Raw genomic sequence first — 19,874 nt, 5'->3', positions numbered from 1 at the left:
CTCTTAATCGTATTTTCTTTATTCCACTTTTTATTTTATATTTCTATATCATTATCTTTTCTTTCGATTGTTTCGGCTCAGACAATTTAAAAAATGTTAGACAATATGACTAATTGATTCTCATGTTATCATTAACTTTCCGACTAAATTTGCTAAATAAACCAAGGTAGAAGTCGAGACATGTTACATGCACATCAATTGTACATTTTTTGTACATCAATTTTTTAAATTAACCATTAAATCTGTATGACCTACATGTGAATCTTTGTGGGTCCTATAAATTCAATGATTGATTTAAAAAACTGATGTACAAAGGATGTACAAGTGATGTGCAAAAATCATTTCTTGGTAGAAGTCACCCGTGACCAACTTTGAGAAATTAAAAAAAGAAAAAAAAGGACAAAAAAGAGAAAACAAAAATTAAGAGCAACCAGTGAGCAATTGGGAAAGTGAGGCTCCATAAGGTCGTGGAACTAGTTCGGTAGTTCCCCACTCCAAAGTGGAAGCCGACGACGACGACAAAAAATAAAAAATAAATAAATAATTTGTTACACTTTAGGAGGAATTACTTTTTGTAACAGTTTTTTTTTTTTTTTTTTTTTGGCTGTACTTTTCGAAACAATTGAGGGAGGAAGAAAGTGATACGACGTTAAGTGGAATAAAGTTTTGTTTTAAATTGAATTGAAAATTTTCTTTTAATTAAATTAAAAAAATTATCATGTGATTTTTATAAATATTTTTAAAAGTTACATCTAAATTTTAATAGAAAGTGTGATTCTCACATGTAATAATCATACACTTGTTATGAATATTGTTTACTTATTGAATTATTGACTCATTTTTTTACTTGTAAAATATTATTTTATAAAAATTTAATCTGACAAAGATTATTATTTTTTTTTTAAAAAAATAAACATAATTTCTAGCATTTTTTTTTATATAAATATAATTAATGTACATATAAGTCGGTAGAATATGGTGTATAATTAAGGTTATAAGTGGAAAGAAAAATATGATATACATGTAACTACGTATCAATGTAAGTAGACTATGATGTTTTTAGTAGAGCCTCAAAGTCTCTACAAACCAAGTGTAAAATATAATTGATAAATTTGTCACTAATTAATTAAATTAAATTAATTTTCTTACTTAATCAATTCAACAATTATGATAATTACGTCCGTTTATAAAAAGAAAAAAAGAAAAAAGGTTATGATCTAATTAATGGGTTGTTTCTACCGTCCGATGTAAAATAAACAAGAAAATTAAAATTACAATTTATATATGCGGCAATAAATATGAGAGAGATAGAGAGAGAGAGAGAGAGAGGAAAATACGTATACATTTTGGTTTCAGGCGCAGAGGCGAAGCTTTCGATAGGAAATAAATATGAATAATAATATTTTCAATCCCACTCGCTAGAGGAAAGCAAAAAGTACGTACTTGCTACTCGCTACTCGCTACGTCGCTGTTATTATTAATATATTATAGTTATTGAATGGGGTTGTGGTGTGTATGATAAAGTAATAATTTTTTAAACGATTTGTGAATTTAATTGGGTACAATTATATCCAGTTATAGATCAAGACGAAGAATTTTTAAATTTTTTAGAAATTTAAAATAAAATTGAGGTCTGCCCAATCCAAATTTTACTCTTACCATTTTGAACATAGCCTATGTGCATGATTAAAAATCATAGAGAGTGTGACTCGTAAAATATAAATAATATCCGTTAACAAACAACTAATGGGACTTACCATGTTTACATCACATTTATCACCGAAATAATTTGCAAGAGTTGTAAAAAAAATTATTGATTGGGATCCAGTAATAGAGGCTGACAGTCTCATGTGAGAGCTAGAATAGGCTCCACCTGATTGGAAAAAAGCTCACACGAACTGTCTTATTGCATTACACGAGTCATGATCATAAGACTATAAAAATTAACCTTAACATGACATGTTTAATTAAACGGGCCAAACCGTTCAACCCTAATCCTGCTAATTTCATATTAAGTTCGTGAATCGTGCGAAAAATTATCAACCCTAACATTAATGAGAATATAAATTATAGTATCTTAACAACAGTCTTATATTGATAGAGTATATTAAAATTCATAGATTCATCTGACGCAAGCATTTAAATCTAACAACCATAAACAACCCAAAAAGACCTCAACAAGAGGTAGGTTTGTCTTTCTTGCGATTTGCTCTCTCTCTCTCTCTCTCTCTCTCTCTCTCTCTCTCTCTCTCTCTCTCTCTCTTGATTTTCCCATAATTACACATCTTTGTCGTTCCAATAGGTTGGTTAGACAGCAGTCGTTACCCATTGGGCACTGTCGTTTTATACATCTAATCACAGTTAAGAAAGGGACCCCACTTGACGCGAGTAACACTCCCTAGTCCCTGCTCGAACCCCACCACACCACTTGAGATATATTTAAATTGTCGTCGTTTTCAAATATTCAAAGCACCCAAATTCCGTTTCAAAAAGCTCTTAATTGTTCAATTTGAAAAGAAAAAGAATTCTCCATTTCCTGGAAATTGCTTCCGTCACCGACCTCGTTTTCCAAAATCCCAAACCGCTTCGAATTTGTTCTCTCTGTTTCCCTTGCTCTACGCGCTTGTGGCCATTCGTGCTGACCTAACTCTCTTCCCCTCTGGCTCTATATATCATTCTAGAGTTTTCTCGTGTTCAAATTTGAAACCCAACGCAGTGAATTGCGTGAAGAGTTGGGGATTTTGATTGCGTTTCCAGGGATTATTAGTTTTTAAAATTGGGGATGAAGAGGGCGAAGTTGGAAAAATTCGACTTCTTCGTGTCTCTGAGCAGGCAAAGATCGATTCAGATTCTGATCGGAGTTGGGCTTCTGTATGTACTTCTGATAACCCTAGAAATCCCCTTCGTGTTAAGGACTGGGTTCAGCGCTTTGTCCCAGGAGGCTCTATCTCGGCCACCTAGGCTTGAGTCCGAGGAGGACTTGGAAGAACGAGAGGCCCCAACTCGCCCCAACAAGCTCATTTCCTTACACTCGCCCCAGCCGGCTCAGTCTCGACCCACCGAGTACAAGATTTTGTCCGGCTTGGCCTTCGACCCTAAGACTTTCGATTCGGGTCGCGGGAACGGGGCTTCGGAGCTTTACAAGTCGGTGAGGATGGCCTGGGAAGTGGGGACCAAGTTCTGGCAAGAGATTGAATCTGGGAAAGCTAAGTTTATCGTCCAAATAAACCGGTCGGTGGAGGCGTGCCCGCATTCGGTTTCGGTATCCGGGTCGGATTTCTTGGCCCGCAAGCAAGTCATGGTTCTACCTTGCGGGCTCACGCTGGGTTCGCACGTGACTTTGGTCGGGAAGCCGAGGCCGGCACATGCCGAGCACGACCCGAAGATAGCGCTGATGAGGGAGGATGAGGACTCGGTGATGGTGTCGCAGTTCATGGTGGAGTTGCAGGGCTTGAAGACCGTGGAGGGCGAGGACCCACCTAGAGTTTTGCATTTCAATCCGAGGTTGAAAGGGGACTGGAGTGGGAAGCCCGTGATTGAGCTCAATACATGCTATAGGATGCAGTGGGGGTCGGCGTTGAGGTGCGAGGGATGGAAGTCTAAGGCTGATGAAGAAACAGGTGAGTCGACTAAGATTTTGTTGAAATGGGACTGCTTTTTGTTGGGATTTCTTTGCTTCATCTGTTTGAGTTATTGGGTAAATGAAATGAAGTAGTTTTGAAATGGTAGAGTTTTATTGTGGGCTAAAAGCTTGTGAAAAGGTTACCTATCACTGGTGAAGAGTTTATGGATGGTAAAGAAACTTTCATTTTATTCACAGGGTGATTAGATATCAAAAAACGAAGTGCTTCTTGTTGAGGTTTTGAAACTTGGCATAGAAAATTGAAGCAGATGTACTGAATGTTTTTTGGGGAAGTATTCTATCTCAGCAGCACGGTGTAATGTGTCTTGCTGTTTCATTAGGATGTTTTAGTATTTTGGTGCTTAATGTGTAGGAGACGAGTATTCATGATGGATTTACAAAAACTACTTCTAGGTCGTAATTGCTTGAGATTTTCTTGATGTCTCGGGGGTTTAGAACATTAGGAGTTTAAATTTCTTCAAGGATCGACATTACTAGTAAATTCCCTTGACAGGAAGTGATTTTATCTCACTTTACCCTCACTTGGGATGGGGAAGGGCAACCTGGTTTGTGGCCCTTATGCCCAAGTGGCCTTCATAATAATCACCCCCGAGAAGGCAGGTGAAATATTTTCACTTGAGTTCATGTTGATGATTGAATTGATGCAGAAACATAGTGTCACTGAAATATGGTGCTCGTAGTGCTTATGGAGAAAAGAATCGGTTATATGGCATCTTAAAACTGTTCTGGATTGGCATGGTAGTTATAAGATTTGAAACATCTCTTTCCATCCTCATAGCGACTCTAAAGTATCATAATGGGAAAAAAGATTCCAAATAGAGGATCTTGTGGGTTGCTCTCTTCCCCGCTCATGTTTCTATTTTGATTTGTTATCATCATTAGGCATTTGTTCTTCTCAAATCTGCATTATCCCCCTCACATATAAAAGTGTTCCAAAAAACATACTTTATATTGGAATATTTTCTCGTGGCTTCCTTCATCCATTTTTACTGTAGTAGCAACAAATTGAGCATTTCCTTTGACTGGCTGCAGTTGATGGTCAGGTGAAGTGTGAGAAGTGGATTCGAGATGATGACAATGGCTCAGAGGAGTCTAAGGCAACATGGTGGTTGAACCGACTAATAGGCCGAACAAAAAGGGTTACTGTTGACTGGCCATATGCATTTGCAGAAGGCAAGCTGTTTGTTCTAACTATTAGTGCTGGATTTGAGGGTTATCATGTTAATGTTGATGGGAGGCATGTCACCTCTTTCCCTTATCGCACTGTGAGTATTATTATCTGCAACATTTTTTCTCAATTCGAATGTGGATCTCTTTTAAGATTGTTTATTAATGTCAACAGGGATTTACTTTGGAGGATGCCACTGGGCTAGCAGTGAGTGGGGATGTTGATGTCCACTCTGTCTTTGCTGCCTCGTTACCTGCATCACATCCTAGTTTTTCTCCACAGCGACATCTTGAGTTTTCAAGCAGATGGAAGGCCCCGCCACTTCCGGATGGGGATGTGGAGCTTTTCATTGGTATTCTCTCTGCTGGCAACCATTTTGCCGAGCGGATGGCTGTAAGGAAGTCTTGGATGCAGCATAAGCTTATCAAGTCTTCAAATGTGGTAGCTCGTTTCTTTGTAGCATTGGTATGTGAAAACAAATTTGGAAAACTTGCAGTTTAGCAGTTTTGATGGTTGTAGGCTAAAATACGGAATTCTACTTGGAGATTATTAAATACCTTTTGAATTGATATTTGGACAGCATGCAAGAAAGGAAGTGAATGTTGAATTGAAGAAAGAAGCAGAGTTTTTTGGAGATATTGTTATTGTGCCTTACATTGATAACTATGATCTCGTTGTCTTGAAAACTGTTGCCATCTGTGAATATGGGGTGAGTTTTGGAATAAATACAAATTGAAGAAATTAATATTAACTTGTAGGTTATTCTACAAAGATCATTGCACTTAATGTCTTTTGTTCTTTGTTCACAGGTTCGCACAGCATCTTCCAAGTATATTATGAAGTGTGATGATGACACATTTGTGAGAGTGGATGCAGTTTTTGATGAAGCAAAGAAAGTGCCCAAGGGTAGGAGCTTGTACATTGGGAACATAAATTACTACCATAAGCCCCTGCGCTTTGGCAAATGGGCAGTAACATATGAGGTATGGAAGAACCTATTGATTCTGATACCACTAGTATTATTAACTAGTTTATTGTATCTATATAATTTAACTTTGTTTGTTGTCTCAATGTATGCTTGTTTTTAGATGATATTACTTATTTCAATCAAGTCCACTGTATTACTTACAAAAAAAAAGAAAAGAAAAAAGAATCAAGTCAAAACTCTCTCTCTGATGTAGTCAGCTCTTCTACTGGTTATTACCGTCCAATTGTTTCCTGACTTGCCTTTTGTCATAGAACTGGTTAGAGATGGGGATGATTGATGACTTTGATTTTTTGTTGTTTTTATTTTTTTTACTTCGGGGTGTTTCCGTGTTTAATAGCAGTTTTTTTTTTTTTTTCAAAAAAAAAAAAAAATTTAACGTGAAATATCAAATAAGTTTACCGACTGGTGGATTTGGTGGACCATCTTGTCATTAAGTATTCTCAGACTGGAGCTACTGTGGATTGGCTTAGGTGGTAAAAGGGTGGAGTTGATGATGATAGGTCTTACTTCAAACATTGCATTTATTTTTTATTTTAAAAAAAAGCTTATTGTGTACTTGGGTTGCGCTTTTAAGGATATTTAGATTACTTATGGGTTACGCCCCTTTGCTCCTTTTGAATATATTTTACTTATCAAAAGAAAAAAAGGATTTTTCGATTACTTTAAAAAAAATAAAAGAAGCACAATGAAGAACAATTTATGGGCTGGATTTTGCTTGTGAAAAGAAGATATCGATGAAGCTTCACATAAATCAGTATTGTTCACATTTGTAGTTTTGAGTTGTGAGTATCTTTTATTTGGTGTTATTGTTACTTAAAAGGAACTCCCCTCCATTACTTTTGTAACTGTTGTTATGCTACGTTATCTGTTTGTTGGGATTTTAGAGATGCATTCTAGATATTGATTCTCTTGCCAAATCTGCCATTTTGTGGTGGTTTCAGGAGTGGCCAGAAGAAGATTACCCACCCTATGCAAATGGACCAGGCTATATTTTGTCATCTGACGTAGCACACTTCATCGTATCTGAGTTTGAGAAACATAAATTAAGGGTAAGTGACACTGAGTTTGAGAAACATATATTTTGTATTATTTGTTGGCCTATAAATTAAGTTTGGACCCTATAAAAATTATATGTTTGGCCCTCCTTGATGAGAAGTCGTGGTTCCGTCCCAGCGTGTTTGTGAGCACAAGCATGTCAATGATTGTACTTTTCCATATCTTTTATTTGTTTATGCTCATTATTGATATCATTACAACTTTGTGTAGCTGTTTAAAATGGAAGATGTGAGTATGGGAATGTGGGTGGAGCAGTTCAATAGCTCAAAACCAGTTGAGTATGTGCATAGCTTGAATTTCTGCCAGTTTGGGTGCATAGAAGATTATTATACAGCTCATTACCAGTCTCCAAGGCAGATGATCTGTTTGTGGGGCAAATTGCAATCGCGGGGAAGGCCTCAGTGCTGCAACATGAGATGATGATTCTTGGCCTGCTTCATGTTTATAATGCTGCCTTCGCTTTCTGGCGGCGGATGGGGAGGAGGTTGCAATGCCTTCAGAATCTGACAGAGAAAACACAGAGAAACAAGTTTTGCAGTCAGCATCAGGTATTGTACATTTTGTGGAATTGGGTTAGTCATCTCCGGCCATCTATACCTTCCAAATTCTTTCATTATTTCTAGCTCCTCGTTTCCTTTCTTTCCCCCACTTCCTTTTTGGGGCCTTTGATGCCGGAAGATGATGAGATTAGATGTGCAGGGAACAAATTCATACCAATCCAAACTCTGTAATTTACGTTCGAACCACAGCAGATGGAAATGATTATCATTTAGATTCAAAACTTGTGTGCTTGTTCATACTTTTAAGCCTCTCAAGTATAGATGGTCCTTTCTGGCTCTGGCAATTTGGTCTTTTCACATTGATCATTAATCTCTAATCTTTCATTGAATTGCAACAATCTAATACCAATTATATGTACCAACCAGGTGTTGGGCAATGAAGAATCCTCTCATCTTACCATTAATCAGTATGATTAGAAATGTTCAAAAAATTGGAATAATTTGTTTGTTTGTTTGTTTTTGTTTTTTTTTTTTGTTTGGGGGGGGGGGGGGGGGGGGGGGATAATTTGTTTGTATGGCTACTTGTTTATAGCCATGATCAGTCCTTTATGGGACGGCAATTTGTATTTGCAAGTTGGATTTGGGTTGAAGTATTGGTGTAATATTATATAGGTTAATCTTAACAAAATTAATTTAATTAAATGGGTCAAACCCATCAATCTTAATCGACTAATTTCACGTTGAGTTCGCAGATAATGTCAAAAATTGTCAACGATGTGGGGTACAAAACACGAGCCATATATCACACCCATAGCCTTGTGGTTGGATGATTGAGAGCTGGATCGTTATTGAGATTTTTATATTAGTTTGCATTTTTGTTTTATTTTTTATTTTTTAAGACAGGTTGTATTATTTTATTTTGGGCTTTATGTTATTTTAGAGGAACATTGGCCTAAGTACGCGTAGGATTAGGGTTAGGGTTTAATGCCTAATCTATTTAAACCTAATTTTCTATTGTATTAAGTAGCGTATAATGAATTAAAATTTTGATAGACTTTTTTCGTTTATCTTTTCTCTTCCTAAATTTCTTATGTCGTATTCGAATCATGTCGAAGCATGGGTATAAGACTATACGTGATAATGCCAATTTGAGGTTGTATGAGTCTTTAAATGAAAGAAACGAACAATTATTGAATCAATAGAATAGCACACAATTTTTCAATTTTGTTTGCACAAAGGCTTACAATAGGAGAATGGGAAGTTCCTTTGAGTTTTCTTTCTTCTTAGGATCCAGCCCATGAGATATATAAGAAAGTAGAATATCAAAAACCTCATGGAGGATGAAATCAAGAAGCAATTATGGCTGCTTGCCTCTACATTGCTTGTCTACAAGAATACAAGCCTCGGACTTTGAAAGGCAAAGGGCATGTGTTTGTGCCCTCAAAATTTCCTTTTGTGAAGATGCGTTTGTGCTATTATTTACACAATTTGTAGAGAAGTTTTTGAGTTTCAATTTGTAATTTCTGTCTAGGAGTTTGATCAGAAGTTTGTAACCTCTTAAATGCTGACCAAATTGTGTAATTGATTCTCGTTGGTCATGATGATTGTATTCTTTTATGTGTAAATGCCAAGTTGTGTTGTAATTCTTAGATTTCTCATTTTGGAGGTCTTTTCAAAGTAAGAATGAAAGGTTAACTTAATTTTGATGGAGGTTAAACTTATTTTTTAAGCCTTAAAACACACACGTATACGTATATATCTATATATATTTAACTTAATAAAAAAATCTTCAAAAAAGAAAAAGAAAAAAGAATGAAAATCAAGGGGGTCATGGCCCCTTTGGCCTATTCATTGTTTTGTTCCTTGTCTTGTATGGTGCTCTTCGTAATTATCAGTTCGAATGGCTACTTACAGGACCATATTACATACAAACATGCTCGACTGTTAAAAGAGTCCAAAGAAGCCTAAAAATATGTACATATGGTTGAGTCTACACCTGGCCCCCTGGCCCAAGACTAATAACAGGATGCACCAATACTCCCGTGAGATACACCACATACAAACCTTTCTTTGGCCTAGGGTTTCAAGCACTCCCCTATATATATATATACACCCTACAAACCCAAAGGGTACTTTCTCTTCCTTTTTTTTTTTTTTTTTTACAAGCTTTTACTATCTTGACTATTCCTTTTAGTAAAACTCTGTTATTTTACTGACTTAGGTGTCGAAATGCTTCCAGTCTTCTAACCACCCCGTCCCTTATTTTGCAGATGCAGGTAGAGTTCCTCCATAAAAGACGGCTTGAAGTCACTATTGATATTCATTGCATCAACACTACTAATTTGGGCGCGCTGGTAATGTGAGAAACCCTGTAAGAGACTCACATGTCCGAATAAGTGTCCAGTCAGTTCAAAATTTATCTGAATAAAGTTTCATATGAAATTGAAATCTTCCGCATTACCTACTTAAATTGGTAACAATTAGAGCACGCAATTATCCATTTTGGACTCCATTCAAATGAAGGCATGCCAAATCATGGTAATTTATCTCTTGGGCAGTGCTACAGTATTTGTTATGATGCAAATAGGATGCATCATAGGATGTGCTTTGACCTAAGCTAGCTCCTCTACACAACTCGAAGCTATGCCATTTTCTGTTTTGCAACCTTTTCATTAACCGAACTAGCAAAATCAAGTACAAAAACTTTCCTCTTTTTTTTTTTTTTTAATAAATTTTAGTGAAATTGTCCCAAAATTTATTTTCCCGTTTTGCTTTTATGATGCGATAGATAAGGACTTGAGTTTTTAATTTTGAAGATTAAGTTTTTAGTTTTGCTTGAACAACAAATAAAACCCGCTGTCATATTTTTAATTTGTCCAGTCTTTAACGGAACACTTGGAACCTCTCATATCGTTCATGTCAAACCAATAAAAATGTAACATGTGTATCTAAACTTGCCATAGAAGTAATTATGTAAATAATAATAATAATAATAATAATAATAAAATAATTGGAAGTCCTCCAATCACCACCCTCCACCCAAATAAGGAAGTGGTAGAGGATGGTTCCACGGTCCACCCCCCAAAGAGGTGGTGGGGGTGGAGATTCACCCCACAGAGGGTGGATGGGGTGGATGAATGGATCTCCACCCCCACCCCCTTTGTGGCCACCCTAAACACTTTTGTGGGGTGGATCTCTACTCCCACCACCCCTTTTGTGAGGTGGGTGAGGGTGGAACCACCCCTATTGTCTCTTTGTGGTGGGGGGAAGGCAACACCCTATACCGACTTTCTGTAGGGGGTGGATCTCGACGGTGGGGTGGATCTCTATCTCTCCTTTTATTTTTATACTTTTATTATTATATTTTTTTGGCATAAATGCCTTTGTAGAAAGTTTACATATATTTAGATACACATGTCACATTTTTATTGGTCCGACGTAGACAATATGACAAGCGACAAGCTTTTTGTTAAGATAAATGCTAGAATTCTTTCTAGTGATTTTTTGGGGGTTTTTTTATGATGACATGTCACATTGTATTTTTTTAATAAAAAATGAAAGAGAAATCAAGTTGTAGTTTTTTTTTATTAAAATCGGGATACCATGTCAGCATAGAAGAACTCCAGAAGAACACTAAAATAAGGTCTAGCATTTCTCTTTTGTTAAAGACTTAGACGAAAAATTTGTCACTAGAGCAAAACTCAAAATTTTAGTTGTCAAAATTAAGAACTCAATCCCTTTTCTATTTCGGAGGCAAAACCCGAAGATTTTGACGCAATTTCCCTTGTCTCTATACACATTAGATTCACATGTTTCAACTCCCAATCATACATTCCACCCAAATCATTTTTAGGGTTTGTGCTTATCGTTTTGTTTCAAATTACGACTTCGTTAGATAAAGCTTTTTCCTTTTCACTTTTGTTTTCAAAAAACATAAAACATTCACAAACACTTACAATTATTTTTACCTTTTACCTTTATATCATATCAAACCCCCTTTTTCAAACTAAAAATAAAAACACCCTCCTCATGAACAAGTTACCCTCCTGAACAAGTTAGCAAACGGAGCTTCATTCGTTGGGTGAGATGTCAATGTACTAAGAAGTTGATTGGCATTGGCCCCCTAAAACAAAGCAAAAAAAATAAAAAATAAAAATAGTCGTCGGTGGTGATGATGATTTTATACTATTATGGAGTCAATGGTTTTTGTATTGGCTATTACTATCTCCTCTCTCATAAATAAGGCATGGAGGTTGCGGTTGCGTGGGTTCCATTGGTTGTCAGTTCTACTTGCCCACTTCAAAAGGAAAAATCTCCCCTTGTATTTATCTGATATATGCATAGAATTTTCTTGTCATGTTAGGGTTAAGCGATTTGGCTAGTTTAACTAAATGGGTAAGATTATAATCTTACAACCAATGAATCCCTACCTAGTAGTCCTGCTTTTCATTCAGAATTGTGTGGAGAAACATGTTTGATTAACGTTAGATTCATATCAAACATTAATCTCAGAAAATGTTTGGTGAATGGATAATCGATCAGTTGTACACGTGATGATATGACATGCATTATGCATAGAAACAGACACAGAGAGAGAGAGAGAGAGAGTCTCCCTTGACGTTCCCCCTAGCTAGTTGATCATAAAATGATGAAGGAGAAAGTGGGCGGGGGAAAAATGATTCCTCCGAAGTCGCTCTCAATGTACTTAGAAAACGTTGATGGCCACGTGAGTGACATGACTGGATCCTTTGTCTTCTTTCCAAATTGAAGTGGCCAACTCAGGGAAACTCGTCCTGTATAGGATGGTTAGTCTGCAGGTGGCCACGTATTTGAAGATACTTTAATAGAAAGTGTTCCACAGGAGGGAAAGGAAAAAGATGGATGGAATCATATATGGAAGAGGATTAGATCAAAACAAAGAGAGCTAGCTAGGAACAGCTGCTCTCTGCTCCTGCTTAGTTTCAAGTTTCAAATTACATGAGAATCTTTATGCAAGAATGTCCCCCATTTGAGCTGTCTTTTGGCCTTTTCAGGATCTCGGAAATCTTGGAACAACAATTTTTAATTATATTAACCCTTCTTGTAATTTGCTTTTAACAAGTTTCTTTAACTTCAATGTGAATGATTAGCACGAGTATAATGGTATTTACCTATAGGATTGTCGTACAATTAAAATAATGTGACACTAAAAATTAATATTTAAATTTTACTTTTTTATGAGTCTTGATTCAAAGGCTGATATTCAATGTCGTATCATCAAGTTGTATGGCATGCATATAACAGTCTATTAAATAGTATCGCTCAATTAACACTCACATTCGACTCAACAATTTTTCTCTCTATTTTAACGAAAAACTCGTAAAAATTGTAACGACTCCCCAATTTTTTTGATTAAAGTAGCTAGATGCAACAACATTTTCATTCAAATTTGACAAAATTTTCCTAAAAATTGGATTGTATGAGTTCTTACAACACAACTTTTAAAAAGTGATACGTGACCTTTAAGCATGTGAGAAGCATTTGTTTTCTTATTAATGCTATTAAAAAAAAAAAAAAAATGAGAATCACATATGCTAAGGAACACATGTAAATTGTTATAAGATAGAAATTCAGATAACTTAAATAGAAGGGGTTGTAAGACCTATATGGTCTGGCAACGTAAAATGCAAGATTCATCTACTCAAAATAAATAAGTTCTACAACCGCCCTCTTTTTTAAATCGTTCAAATTTTTATAAAATTCAGACAACCTAATCACTGATAGAGCTTTGATGACAGAGATTTTTCCACTTTTGAGAAGATGGGGATGTTTCGATTCAAGCTTTCATGTTGTCTTCTAGCTTTAGCTAACACCTACACTAGTAAGCTTTGTGCTAACTATTTCATAAACTAACTATCAAGTATGGTGGTGGTATCCAATCCCACTAAATAAACTTTAATTTTTGCTATGCATTTAATTCACATGTGAATCTACAATTAATTCCAAATTCTCAAATTATGCAATTTAGGCTATTTTTAGGCATCGAAACATTTGCTAAATGCAATCTATTAAAAATGTAGCATGTTGTCGAGGCAACCATAACAAATTTTCCTTCCAAAAGGTTCATCTTCACTTTTACATAAACCTTTTTCCTTTATAAAATCAAAATATAATTTTTCATTCAAATTATTTTTTACAATATCGAGAGCAAGTAAGAACATGATGAAAATATACTCAATCCTCAATTGTAGCATACTATATTTTTAATATGTGACATTTTTTAAACATTTCGATATTTAAAAATTACTAAAATTACGTAATTTAAGAATCTACAATAGTAAAGCATCCTAATCCTTACTTTTACTTAAAAAAAAAAAGAAAAAAAAAAGAAAAAGAAAAAAAAAGCATGACCAAACTTTTCCCTCCCGTCAAGAGGCATGAGATGACCTCTTAGATTCTTCGTGTCACTAAATATCTCACACACTTTATTTCAATTTTAAATTTGCATCTGGGCATGATGTGGGTTCTGTAACGTTGCTTTCAAGTCTTCTGTAATTATCCATATCATCCTTTTTTTTAAGAAAAAAAAAAAAACATAACGACCATTATTATTTTTTCTAATCAATTTTAATTTTCACTTTTTTTTAAATATATATATATTAACAAACATTCAAAATATAAAACACTTTTCAAGATGAAAAATACTTTTTATAAAATTGTATTCCTACCTTATTGTAAGAATATTTTGATAAAAAATGTGTAAAAAAAAGAAAAAAAGAAAGAAAGAAAAGATATAGTGCGGATATCCTAAAGGGAAGGAGAGGGGCGGATGCACAAACGATAAGAATTTCCTCCAACCTTATTCATCCAACACAATTTGAAAAAAAACTCTATCTGATGCACAATCACTCTCTTTATTTTTATTTTTTTAGTATGACTTTACGTCTATTTGGATTTTCACAAAATAAGCACGTATACTCTATAAATAATATTTTCTCAAATGTGGGTCCCATTAAATTAAATACACTTCTCACTACATTAAAATCATTTTCAAATAAATATAACATAGGTCATCCAAAAGATCTCAGAGACCCACCAAAACACGGAAGTAACAATCTTTAAGAAAATGAGTTCTTATTCGAAGAGTGCAATAACCAGATGGATAAGTTCACGCTAACAGTCAATTTGGGATCCACTTTGAAATTTTCCACAAGAGTTATTAGGAATGATTAACAAACATAATGTAAGTTGAGAATCATTAATTAAAAGGTCAAGCATGATTTGAAGATTTAAAAAACAGCCCTAGGAAGGATCCACGGTCCTTCCAAAATTTGTCATCTTCTTTGTCAATCAACATCACCCAAATTTTCACTTCCCACATAAAAAAATAAAAAATAAAAAATAAAATAAAAAATAAAAAATCCAACTCCATTTCCAAGGGCCAACACTAAGCCCATTTCATGGCTTTGGGTGTCTCATGTGCATGACACGTATCCCCCATAAGGACACTTTCGTGGGTCGATTGGTCACTGCTCTACATTATTTTGAAAGTTGTGGAGCACCGTCCACGTAGTCCTTCCATCACAATGATCGCCATCAAGGCATCAATGGTGCCACCCAAAAAGTATTAGTATTCAAATCCAATCGGATTAAACCATAAGCAAAAAGAATTAGTATTTAAATTGTTTTGTCTTTCTAAATCATAAAAATAAAATCCCATCTGCATATATATAAACACCAGCCGTTCCGTTCCTCATTACCTACCTACTCTTTCTCTTTGTTCGCTTCAAACACAAACCCAAAGAAAAGCTAGCTGCCTTCAATTCTTATTCCGCCAATGCAAAAACCCACCATGTTGCCGGCAACGATGACGGAGATGTGGGCAACAATGGGCTCTACCATAGCCAGCTTCATGTTTCTGTGGGCGATCATACGGCAATACTGCCCATATGAGCTTCGCCGCTTCCTTGAAAAGTACACCCACAGGCTCACGGGCTTCTTTTATCCCTACATCCGAATTTCGTTCCACGAGTACACGGGAGATAGGCTGAAGCGCAGCGAAGCCTACGCGGCTGTTGAGGCGTACCTTAGCGCCAACTCTTCCAAGAGCGCCAAAAGGCTTAAAGCAGAGATGGGCAAAGATAGCAGCAACCTGGTGTTGAGTATGGACGAGCACGAGAGAGTGACGGATGAGTTTCGTGGGGCGAAAGTCTGGTGGATGTCGAGCAAAGTTGCGTCGCAGACGACGAGGTCTATGGCGTATTATCCTGAGCAGGAGAAGAGGCTGTACAAGCTCACGTTTCATAACAAGTACCGTGATGTAATCACTGAAGCGTACTTGGAGCATGTTGTGAAGGAAGGGAAGGAGATTAGAGTAAGGAATAGGCAGAGGAAGCTGTACACGAATAGCCCCGGTTACAAGTGGCCGAGCTACAAGCAAACCATGTGGAGTCATATTGTGTTTGAGCATCCAGCAACCTTTGAAACAATGGCGATGGAGCCGGAGAAGAAGCGGGAGATCATTGAAGATTTGTTGACTTTCAGCAAGAGTAAAGACTTCTATGCAAAGATTGGGAAGGCGTGGAAGAGGGGTTATCTACTTTATGGGCCCCCGGGGACTGGGAAGTCGACGATGATTGCAGCAATGGCTAATTTGTTGAACTATGATGTCTACGATCTTGAGCTCACGGCAGTGAAGGACAACACGGAGCTGAGGAAGCTTTTGATCGAGACAACCAGTAAGTCTATCATTGTGATTGAGGACATTGATTGCTCACTTGATCTTACTGGTCAGAGGAAGAAGAAAACAGAGAAATCTTCAGATGATGAGAACGAGAAGTTGAATAAAGAAATTGCCAAGAAAGAAGCGAAGGAAGAGGGCAGCGGCAGCAAAGTCACTCTTTCAGGGCTGCTGAATTTCATTGATGGGCTGTGGTCTGCTTGCGGGGGAGAGAGGCTGATTGTTTTCACTACCAATTATGTGGAGAAGCTGGATCCGGCACTCATAAGAAGGGGTAGAATGGACAAGCATATTGAGCTGTCCTACTGTAGTTTTGAGGGGTTCAAGGTGCTTGCAAAGAATTACTTGGATTTTGAAATGCATCCCATGTTTGATGCTGTTGAGAGGTTGATGGGGGAGACCAAGATCACCCCTGCTGATGTTGCAGAGAATCTTATGCCAAAGTCCCCAACGGATGATGCAGAGAAATGTATATCGAGCTTGATACAGGCTCTTGAGGAAGCGAAGGAAGAAGCGGCAAAGAAGAAAGATGAAGACGTGCAAGAGACAACCGTGGAAGATGCTGTTGATCAGTCTCATTAAGTCGAGAAAGAAACTGAGAAACCTTCGTAAATCAAAGATGCAACCATGTTTTTTGAAATAATTTTCATGTAAAAGGTTTCTGCGGCCAAGTGCCCAGATGATGGGGGATCACTTTCTTGTAGAAATTACCAACTATTTGCATTCCAAAATTCGAAAGAGAAAATTAACAAGTAACACAAGCAGTTTTATATGGGCATCCATCTTCAACACAGAAATATATTTATTCATCAAGCATGAGAACAAAGAAAAATAATTCAAAGATGCTGAAATTCAAGAACAATAAGAAAGCGAAGCATACATAAAGATAGAATTAGTTACCTTTTGAGGGAGGATGGTTCCAACTTCCATTACAATAGACCCAACGAACAGTTCTAACCTGACTGCTTTATCAACAGGCAGATCATTGACAGAGATAAAATATTAACTACAATCTCAATAATATCTATAGCTGGCCTAAAATCATCAGGTACAATTCTAGTCAAAGAGAGTGATAGAATATTAATTAATTAATAATTTACTTGGAATAAGTGATGATATTGAATTAAAGCTACAACCTTGAGTTCGAGTCTTTGTCTAATATTTTAAATGTTGGATTTCACTTATTAAGGAAAAGTGTTATAATTAAACCAATCATTTTCTATTAAAAAAAAATCTAATCAAATTAAAAAGTCAAGAACATGTAGGAGGAGGACAAGCTATTGATCAAACACTTGTTGAGGTTGCAACTATGAAGTACGAACCAATTAGATCGAGCTACGTCGGCAGGGGGATTGAGCTCTCCCTTATACAATCGCGGCTGCTAACGTACAGCTGAGCGATCATAGGCCCGAGAACAAAATAAAGGGAACCGCACCATACAGTACCACCTCTTGTTGCTTTCTCTCTGTCGGAGCTTTTCTTCCAAACCACGTACATCATATGGGAAATGCTAGAACATCTCTTTGTATTCTCCTAGCATGACATAGATGTAATTAAAAAATTATATCTATGTCCTTTTGGATGGCATAAATGTAATTTTTGAATAAAAAAAATTACATTTATGTCATCCCAAGAGAACACTAGAAGAACACCAGAAGATGCTCTAGCATTCTTCTACACCATATACCACCTTCACCGCAAAGGAGTCTATCGGTAGATCTGTAAGGAGAAACACTTATATAAGATTGGCAAGCGGGGAGCTGGGTAGAGTCAAGTGAGGAGCTTGTTGTTCATACATATACATGGTCAAAGTATTTTATATGGATCGGAAGTTTACTTTGCCTGTATTTTAATCTTCTACGCTTTAGTGATCTCTTGGATTTGATTATCCCATTGTGATTTTACATTTTAGGTGTTTAAAAAGTTTTCACTTTGTAACCTAAATTTGTCTTAATTTGTAGTTGTGATTTTTATGTACTTTGTGCTTTTTCAATAATTTTTAGGGTTATTACATTTTGCCCTCATAAATTACCACTCATTTATAACATGACCCCAGCCAGGAACTAACACTTGTGACACTTGGCCGTATTGAATTGCTATTTTGTTATGAAAAACCCTCGCCGTTGAAAAATCTCGTTAAATCAAACTGAATATTTTGTTTTTTAGACGTTAAATCTCGTTAAAAGACGGAAATACCATGGAATAAAAAAATATAAACATTAAAAACATAGAAAACTTACCATTAAAAACTAAATAAAAAAAAGTAAAACTTAAGAGTTAATTTTTTTTTTCAAAAAAGAAAAAACACAAAAAATAAACTTTTAAATTAATAAATATATATATATATATACCAGATCCTATGGGTGGCTGATCCACCCATCCCCTTCATAGGGAGCGGCTGATTGAGCCACCACTAAGCGTTACTTGAACTACCCCAAAAAATTCTTGGGGGAGGCTCATTTCGGAGTGGTCGAACCATCCTCCATGGGGTGGATCGACCACCCCAAAACAACACTTAGAAGTGGTCCAACCATCACCCCTGAAACTTTTCTTTTCTTTTGTTGGTATTTTGATACTTTTTTATTTAATTTTAAGGTTATTTTATGTAAATTTTATTTCTAAACTTAGGGAATTTGCATCATTTCAAGTTTTTTAAGGAGATTGACTAATCGGGAAGGGGGGGGGGGGGGGAAGAAGGGGGTTTGGTAACAAAATGGTAGTTCAATGCCGCAGAATGTCACTAGTGTCTGTTCATTGAGCCATGTTGTAAATGAGTGGTAGTTCATAGGGGTAAAAGGTAATTACTAGAGATGTACATGCGGACGGATATTAACCGCCCACATCCGCTATCCGCTATACGCACATGCATATGCGAATATCGATTTTATATATATATGTAAATTGTATAAATATAATACATTCATGAGTTGATGTTGATGGTGTTGTGTTGTATTGAATATATTAATTATAATATATAAATAAACAATTTATGTTTTTTATGTTATTAATTTGAATTTGGATTTTTTATTTTTTTATGTTGGATTTGTAATTTATGATTTTTTATATTTACTGGTTCGATTGTTATGTTCTTTGAATCATGGATAAAAAAAAATATAAGAGTGTTTATTGTGAACATTGATTACTATGATTATTTTAAGGTCGTATCCATCATCCCTTCTATTTTTTTTTGGTTCAAGGTTCTACATATTTTTGGGGTTACACTATATTTTCAAAACACACCCAAAAATGTACAAATCAATAAAAATTATTTTTAGAAGCGTTTAAAATAGGCTCAATATCTATTTGCGAATAGTGGATAATAACCACAATAACTACGCAGATGCGGTCAAAAACGCAGATGCGGATATCTAAAAGTGATATCCGCATTTTGCGGATGTGAATATTGCAAATAACCGTATCCGCATGTACACTCATAATAATTACCCATAATTTTTATATTTGTATAATTATTGTTTTACTGTGCTTGTTTCCATTGTGGGGTTGCATCTTGTCCTTTCAATCAGATAAAAAATTGTGTTCTTAACGGAAGAAACGGTAAAACTATTCCTATATATACAACGCTCTAAATTAACAACCTAAGTATTAACAACCTAAGAACACTCACCCACACTCTGACCTAGAGAAAATAATAACTCAACACAATAGAACAAGAAAAAGAAACGATTCTCTCACCTTGTGAGGATTCGACACTCTCAATAAATCCTTCAAAATGACAGTATTTCATATTTTTCTTTATTTTAATTTCTTCGATTCTCACACTCAAATGTGTAAGCAAATTT

At 35.9% G+C, this 19,874-nt stretch overlaps 2 protein-coding genes across 2 annotated transcripts; both read left to right on the top strand.

Moving 5' to 3' along the window:
• Positions 1-2,485: 2,485 nt before the first annotated feature.
• LOC133874948 (hydroxyproline O-galactosyltransferase GALT6) lies at positions 2,486-7,636 on the top strand. The gene is made up of 7 exons (XM_062312894.1): positions 2,486-3,620; positions 4,676-4,908; positions 4,986-5,276; positions 5,392-5,520; positions 5,621-5,794; positions 6,741-6,848; positions 7,066-7,636. Exons 1-7 carry the CDS (start codon positions 2,783-2,785, stop codon positions 7,273-7,275), a joined length of 1,983 nt encoding a protein of 660 aa, XP_062168878.1. The 5' UTR covers positions 2,486-2,782; the 3' UTR covers positions 7,276-7,636.
• Positions 7,637-15,074: 7,438 nt separating this feature from the next.
• Positions 15,075-16,846, top strand: LOC133875642 (AAA-ATPase ASD, mitochondrial-like). Its single transcript, XM_062313839.1, has one exon. It carries the CDS (start codon positions 15,172-15,174, stop codon positions 16,654-16,656), a length of 1,485 nt encoding a protein of 494 aa, XP_062169823.1. The 5' UTR covers positions 15,075-15,171; the 3' UTR covers positions 16,657-16,846.
• Positions 16,847-19,874: the final 3,028 nt, after the last annotated feature.

Source organism: Alnus glutinosa, chromosome 8, assembly GCF_958979055.1.
Source record: "Alnus glutinosa chromosome 8, dhAlnGlut1.1, whole genome shotgun sequence".
Taxonomy (NCBI): Eukaryota; Viridiplantae; Streptophyta; class Magnoliopsida; order Fagales; family Betulaceae; genus Alnus; species Alnus glutinosa.
The sequence above is the reverse complement of the archived record's forward strand: the minus strand, read 5'-3'. Positions and strand labels throughout refer to the sequence as shown.